At 37.4% G+C, this 8,355-nt stretch overlaps 1 protein-coding gene across 1 annotated transcript; it reads left to right on the forward strand.

Moving 5' to 3' along the window:
* Positions 1–6,166: 6,166 nt before the first annotated feature.
* On the forward strand, positions 6,167–7,095 carry LOC145017936 (uncharacterized). Its single transcript, XM_078975881.1, has 2 exons — positions 6,167–6,471; positions 6,596–7,095. The coding sequence occupies exons 1-2, from the start codon at positions 6,331–6,333 to the stop codon at positions 6,800–6,802; spliced, it is 348 nt and encodes a 115-aa protein (XP_078832007.1). The 5' UTR covers positions 6,167–6,330; the 3' UTR covers positions 6,803–7,095.
* Positions 7,096–8,355: the final 1,260 nt, after the last annotated feature.

An 8,355-nucleotide genomic window follows, 5' to 3' on the forward strand; every position in this document is an offset into this window, starting at 1 on the left:
GCAGAAGGAGGAGAAGAGATCAAGATCAAGGACCCATTTTTATGGGTTCATGATTCAATTGGAAAGTTACTCATGAAAGTTAGAAGATCAGAAAATAGACTCTACAAAATAGAATTAGAAGAAGATACTACAGTGTGTTTTGTTGCAGAAGTTGATGATCCAACTTGATTATGGCACAAACGAATGTGGCACACAAACTTCACTTCAATGAAGAAGATGAAGGACAAGAAGGTGATCGAAGGAATGCCACAGATCAATATTCCCTCACAACCATGTGAGGGCTCCTTGGTGGGAAAGAAGACAAGGAACTCATTTCCATCTCAGACAAACTTCAGGGAAAAGAAGAAGCTTGAATTGATCCATGGTGATTTATGTGGGCCAATTACTCCTCCAAAACCCTCTGGGAATAGATACTTCATGATGATTGTCGATGACTTCAACATAGTAATGTGGGTGTAGCTGATGAAGACCAAGGATGAAGCTCTACAGGTGTTTAAGAATTTTAGAAGCAAGGTAGAGACTGAAGCAGGGGAAAAAGTGAAGGTATTCAGGACCGATCATGGAGGGGAATTTCTATCAAACGAATTCAAGAAGTATTGTGAAGAAACAGGGTTGGAAAGACATTATACGTCTCCATACTCTCCACAACAAAATGGAGTAGTAGAGAGACGTAATAGGACTATATTAGAGATGGTGAGATGCAACTTGAAGACCATGTCAATTCCTGATATTCTATGGGGTGAAGCTGTAGCACACTCTGTTTATATTCTAAACAGAGTTCAAATGAAGGCCTTGAAAGACTCGACCCCATATGAAATGTGGACTGGGAGAAAACCACATATTGATCATCTTAGGGTATTTAGATGTGTGGCTCATATGAAAATCGTGAAGGAGCACTTGAAGAAATTAGAAGATAGAAGTATTCGCCTGGTTCATCTTGGAATTGAAAAAAGGATCGAAAGCATACAAGCTACTGGACCCAAATACAGGGAAAGTGTACGTGAGTCGTGATGTTGTATTGGAAGTAAATAGTAGTTGGACGTGGGAGAAGTGTGTTAAGATCAAGGAGACACCAGGGGTAAGTTTCACTGTCGAAGGCTTTGATCTCGATGGTGATGTCTACTATGACAATGAAGAATGGGTGTTGGACAATCCAGACCAAGAAATTGGATCGGATCAGGAGATTGGATCATCCTCCATTTAGGATAATAGTGAGCAGTTAATCAGGTCGGGTCACCCACAAACAAGCCCACCAGGTAGTCCGATACCGTCAAATACCCCAAATACCATGGTCACACCAAACTCTCCCATTGCGATCGATTCATTGACGGAGTCAGCAAGCACCACCTCTAGTTCAACTGGGGGTGAGGGCCCAAAGCGCTTTACGCTACTTACAGATTTATACAAAAGCACGTATGAGATTCAAATTCCCCCAAAAGAACTCATGCTGATACGAAACAATGAAGAACCCACATCGTATCTTGAGGCAAGTAGAAAAAGGGAGTAGTGAGAAGCGATGGATGCAGAATTAGCGTCGATCGAGAAAAATAACACCTTGAGTTTGGTTCATCTTCCAAAAAATCGCAAGGCAATCAGATTGAAGTGGGTTTTAAAATTGAAGAGGCATCCATGTGGGAAGATTATCATGCACAAAGCCAAGATTGTGGCAAAAGGGTACGTCCAAAAACATGGGATCGATTATGATGAGGTGTTTGCCCCAGTAGCTAGAATTGATACAATACGTCTCATCCGAGCACTAACAGGTTCAAACGGGTGTGTAATGTCCCGATTCTTAGGTATTGTTCAAATTATAGTTTCTTGGTTTTGTCCCTACTCGACGAGTCGGTTACCCTACTCATCGAGTAGCAGCGGGATTGGATCGCAACTTAAGTGACTGACTCGGCGAGTCCAATAGTGGGACTTGACGAGTAGGATCTAGCAAGTGAAACCCTAATTCCTGGGGTTGTGTCCCTATTTAAAGGAGCCTTAGCCTCCCTTGGGTCCCTTTACAGTCTTAGAGAGTCCCTGATTCGAGTGTGTGTGCTTTGTTGAGTGTGTGAAGCTTGATTTGATGATTTTGAAGGAGAAGGCTTGAAGGAAGAGGAGGTTGGAGCAAGTTAGGTGGGGAAATCAGCACTATTTTTAGTTGTCATTTTCTAGAGGTATCCTAAATTACCATCTCTTCTGTGATTTTTCCTTTTTATTGAAGTTCTAGGGTTTTCTATGGACCTTAAAGGTTGATAAGTTTAACAATGAATTGGATATGAAGTTGTAACTTCAGATCTGAACCCTCTCTAAGCTCTAGAAACATAAAGTCTCAGAATTGATCATGTATGAGGTCCCTCTTGGGCATGAAGCCCCATTAAGAGCTTAGACTTGGCATTTAGAGCCTTAAATGCAATGCATGTACGTAAAGTTTGTGACTTTACGTAATAAGTATACCATAGAAGCCTAGATCTACGAATTGGAGCCACTGCATGGCTCAAAATAAGTCTGTATGGAAAAAGACCAAACATACTCGGCGAGTCACAAGGATGACTCGACGATTCTAATGAAGGAAGCCATAAAGCTCGACGAGTTGGATGAATAACTCGGCGAGTCCGATGAAGAAAGCCGTGAACTCGATGAGTTGGATGAACAACTCGGCGAGTCCGATGAAGATCGTCATGAAACTCGGCGAGTTGATGAACAACTCGGCGAGTCAGATGAACTTTCCCAAGGATATGCCCACGTATGCACCTGTCGAGTTTCGCTTAGGAAACCCGACGAGTGGCTTTAGAGTTCAGTCGAAAAACGAGGGAAACTTGACGAGTCACTCGATGACTCGGCGAGTGCACCGGAACCCAAGGAAACTCGGCGAGTCAGGTCAACATGGACTGTTGACCTTGACCATTGACCAAAGTTGATATGTTGACTTTTGAGGACAGTTCTAGAAGGATCAGAATCTTATGTATGCAATTCGTGATAAATATAGGTGGTGGGATTCGTGATAGTAACCCAAAGGTTGGAACTAATTTCTGTGAGTCGACGTTTCGAGGTGAGTTATCCTCACTATACTAAGGGGTCTAAGGCACCAAGGCTAGCCCATTGAATTTGATATCCTAGTAGTCATTGATATGTTGAGTTGAGTTAGTAATGTATGCTAGCTGATATGCTAGTTGGGTAGATCTGTAGGACTGTCTGTAATACTGATTGATTACCTATATGTGCATTTATCTGTTACATGTCGACATGTTAGGTGGGGTGGGTTGAGACTGTACTGCTCCGTGCGGTAGCCAACAAACCCAAGAGTATACCAGATATGAGTTGAGGGCCCGGTAGGCATTCCAAACTCATACTGAGGACTCGAGAGCATTCCAGATACGAGCTGAGGGCCCGGTAGGCATTCCAGACTCGTACTGAGGGCCTGGGGGTAGTCCAGCTTGTAAAGATGAGGACCTAGTATATGTTGTTCTATTTTGATTGACATGATATGCTAATGCTGATATTGCTATGTGGACTGTATGTGTATCGGTATTTTGGGGTGACTCTCTAAGCTTTCGGGCTTACAGTTTCAGTTTATGGTTTCAGGTACCTCAGGGGATCGCGGCAAGGCCAAGGCGTGATCGTACAGCTCCTCCTACTATGTTATGTTTCTAGGAAAAGACTATGATAATCAATGTTATGAAAGCTAAATTTGTAATGTTTTGATGAATATGACATGTTTTTAACAGTTCAAATTTGCTTGAAATTTTGGATGTTACAGGGTGTAATGTTCACCATCTGGATGTCAAATCAACATTTTTAAATGGAAACCTAGAAGAAGAGGTCTACGTTTTCCAACCAGAAGGTTATTAGAAAAAGGGCGAAGCTCATAAGGTGTTCAAATTATTTAAAGCCCTTTGTGGGCTCAAACAAGCTCCTAGGGTTTGGAATTCTTGCCTTGAACGACACCTGAAGAGCATTGGCTTTACAAGATGTGCACATGAGTACTCAGTCTACACCAAAAGGTATGATGGAAACACTTTGATTATATGGGTGTATGTAGATAACCTGCTTGTGACAGGAAGCTGCCCTAAAAGTGTCCAAATGTTCAAAAAGGACATGAATACCAAGTTTGAAATGAGTGATTTGGGACTCTTGACTCATTACTTGGGAATTGAAGTGAACCAAAAAGGAGATGGGATTACCCTGAAACAGGAGTCATATGCTAAAAACTTGCTTATCAAAACAGGTATGCAAGATTGTAATCCCACAAAGACCCCTATGGAACACAAGCTTAAACTCCGAAAATAAGATGAATCTGAATTGGTGAATCCCACAGAGTATCGAAGCATAGTTGGTGGACTGAGGTATCTAACTCATACCAAGCCAGACATATCCTTTGTTGTGGGAATTGTAAGTCGATTTATGGAGAATCCAACTATGAATCACCTACAGGCAGTGAAGGGTATCTTAAGATACGTAAAGGGCACTTTGAATTTTGGATTGAAGTTCTCAAAAGGGGAGGAAAATGTCACACTAAAAGGGTACACAGACAGTGATTTAGCAAATGATATCAATGATCGAAGAAGGAGGCATGGTGTTCTACATGAATGATAACTTGATCACATGGACATCACAGAAGCATAGGTGTATGACACTCTCTACTGTGAGGCAGAATTTATGGCTACCACCATGGCAGCCTGTTAAGGAATTTGGCTTAGAAGACTGCTCAGTGAGATAACCAGACAGAAGTTGCTACCTGTTGAACTGAAGGTTGACAACAAACCCTCACTAGATTTAATGAAGAATCTAGTTTTCGATGGCAGAAGCAAGCACACAGATATCCGGTTCCATTTCATCTGAGAATGTGTTGAGAATGAGGACATTTCAGTTACACATGTCTGCAGCAAGGAACAGAAAGCTGATGTCCTAACCAAGTCATTGGGAAGATTGAAGTTTGAGGAGATGCGAAGTCTCGTTGGAGTAGTGAAGATATGATTTCTTATTTAAGGAGGAAAATGATGGAGTAATTCAGAAATTGTTTTAAATTGTTTTATGTCATGTTTTTTATGTTTTGAATAATTCAAAGCCATGTGGGTTGTTGAGTCCGAGTCTTATGCCACTAGGGGTAGTTGCAGTTTTTTTGGCACTCTTTGAGCTTAAATAGTTTGTTTGTGTGTATGTTGAGGTTATCACCTCTTCTTTCAAACCATTATAAAAGCTATAAGCTTTAAGCATTTTGTGCTCTGTTTTCTTTTGCTACTGTTTCATTGCCTAACATAGGTTGCAGGTTTGTGAAAAACCAACATGGTTGTATTGTTAGCGAATACTTATTGTGTGTTATAGTTAGCTGTATTATTGTCTATTACATAGCTCATTGTATTTTGAATTTGGCACATAAGGGCTTGTAATGTATTTATATGCTCATTCAATAATATGTACATTATGGGAAAATAACCTTTAGCAAAAACAGTCGACGAGTGAAGGCGGTGGAAGAACAGGACACCACCAGCGACAATGGGTTCAAAGTAGGGCTGTAAACGAAGCGAACGAACACGAACGTGTGCTTGTTCATGTTTGTTCATTTAAGTAGCCGAACAAATGAACGAACACAAATGAATAATCGAACGAGTTTTCTTGTTCTTGTTCGTTCATTTAACAAATTACATTGTTTATGTTTGTGAACAAGTTAAACATACATAAACGAACGAGCGTAAACGAACAAAGATAAAAAAAAAAAAAAAAATAATCGAACATATATGATCATAAATGAACATATAATATAGTATTGTAATCAACACGTTTAAGCATATATGAATATAAAATGAACTTATATGAACAAACATAAACGAACTTAAATGAACAACATAAACGAACGTTCACGAACATAATTGAACGAACAAGACCATTGTTCATGTTCGTTCGTTTAACTAAACGAACGAGAATTTATGTTCATTTTTGTTCTTTTTATTCATTTATTAAATAAACGAATATAAACGAACTTCCCGCTGAACGGTTCATGAATTTTTCAGTGAACGTTCAGTTCGTTTTATGACATTAGTTCAAAGTATTAATATTTGATTTATGAACGTATTTTTTGGATTTTAAAATTCTAAATATCAATAAATAAATAAATAAAAAGGAACGGATGACGATGTATTCTTACACAAACTGACCGATAAATTTGGACCAACCTCCAAACACTACGTGCGGTCGTTCGACAAACATGCGTCTATCCATTTCCTCTCCCTCCTATAAAACAAGACATCCTCCTTCATTTCAATATTTCATTCTACGTTCATCAAATCATTGAAATAGAGAAGGGAAGTACAACATAACATATCTCATAGCAACGTATTCAACGAAATGTCTTCAACAAAAGTAACAGGAATCGGAATGATGATTCGCAGGCATAATCTCCTTTACGCCTCCAGACCTGCTCTCTTCGCCAATGGCCAGTTAGGCGGCGGTTTCGCCTCCTTCTCCGACTCTGATTCTCGCCGGGAGGTACCCACACAATTGCAATTCATTAATTTTTCTTTTACATATAAAGATCTGAACTTTGTTCTCGTACATACGTGAAATTCAGATTTGATAATTATACAATAACTGGAAATGAGTTTTTTTGTAGGATGAAGGTAATGCATTGGCAGATAGGGCAAAGCAAACAATGGGGAAGATTATGGGTGCAGCTAAAGACACCAGTGAGAACGTTAAAGATCGAGTCACCGGAGGTAACACCAGCCACCCAAGTAAGGACCCAGAGCTTAATCATGGCGTTGAGAAGACCAATAGTAGCTGTGAAGACGTGAGGGATCGACCCGGTGGATACAGCTGAACCATCGGAATCAATGGAGTTGGCTCGACTTTTGTTTAATCAAAAGGATTCATCGGAATCAATGGAGTTTGCTCACTTTTCCTTGAATAAAATAGCATTTTATGTGTTATGTTTGTCTTTATATATATAGTTCTTGTAAATAAAATGAAATATGGTTGCTGTTATTATTATATACTTCTCTTCTGTTGTATATTTTAGGTCATATGTTTGAAAACATAATTAAGGTCAATAATTGTAAAAATCCTTATATATCTGAAAATTTTGTGCTTATAAAGTTTACTATTAAACATTTACTATGTTTTTTCTTTATTAATGTATACGATATGTTGCATTTTAAATAAGGTTTGAATGATATATTGCGTTTTTTAGGTTGAAATAATTTGTTACCAGTGTTTTTCCTATTAATTTAAATAATAGAAAGATTTAAATAGTTACAAATTTAATATAGGTTTTGTTTCAACAAATTATATGAGGTTCTTAGTCATGTTTTCGGTAGCTGTGATATAAACGTCTTGAAATTAAAAAGAGCAAATAACTAAATTCATCAAACAGGATTTAGTTATTTACTATAAGTTTTCTTTTTCCTTCAAATAAAAGAATAGAGTTAAATCATAAATCTACACGTATTTATCGGAAATATTCTAATTTTTAAAGGAACAGTCGATAGTAAATATTTATTTATTCTCTAACTTTTTAGTTGGGGAATCTTATAAAGGCTTTTAGGTATAAAAAATCATTGCTTAAATCTTCACTTATTAACTGGGCGAATGTTAAAATGATTTATAGGTTGAATTTTATTTTTTAAAATGTAACTGCATTCCGATAAAATCCAAAAAGTTTATTATTTAAGTCAAACAAGTTAAAACTTTCAGGTTTGCAGGTACTTATCTTTTTGAGTTCTGGTTGACAATATCCACATGTATTTAGTTTTTATCCACGTGGCTTCCATAGATAAGGTTAGTATTATATTTATTAATGAATGTCGGTTTTGAATAGTTTTGCTTATCCATATACTGAGAAATCCTAGGTCTTCGTGCTGGAAGTTATAACATAGCTGGAAGTTATAACATAGTTGATATTTTAAGTTAAATTTTAACTAGGATTTAACCGTTGCAGCGATAGTAATTTATTTGAGAAGTAAGTAGAAAATAAGTTGTTACATTTATTTGAAAATTTGAGAAGTAAGTAGAAAATAAGTTGTTATATGGTAAATAGAAATTAGTAAGATTTAAATTGGCAAAAAGGAGCCAAAGCCATACCAAACAAATATAATAAAAAATGTATTACAACATGTAGCATGCATATAAAAATAAATAAGTAATTTTTTTATGTTAACCAATAGAAATTATACATGTAACATGTACACAAAAATAAATAAGTAATTTTAGTACGTTTTATTTTTATGTATTACATTTGACATTTACATAAAAATAAATAAGACGGACTCAAATTTGTACCGACACGTATATAAAAAAGTAAGTATTTTTTTAAAATAAAAAAACGAAAGTTTCAAATTTACGCCTAAACGTTGACAACCTCTAATTTATACCGAC

The sequence above is a fragment of the Lactuca saligna genome, chromosome 9 (assembly GCF_052625555.1).
Source record: "Lactuca saligna cultivar CGN05327 chromosome 9, ASM5262555v1, whole genome shotgun sequence".
Lineage (NCBI taxonomy): Eukaryota > Viridiplantae > Streptophyta > Magnoliopsida > Asterales > Asteraceae > Lactuca > Lactuca saligna.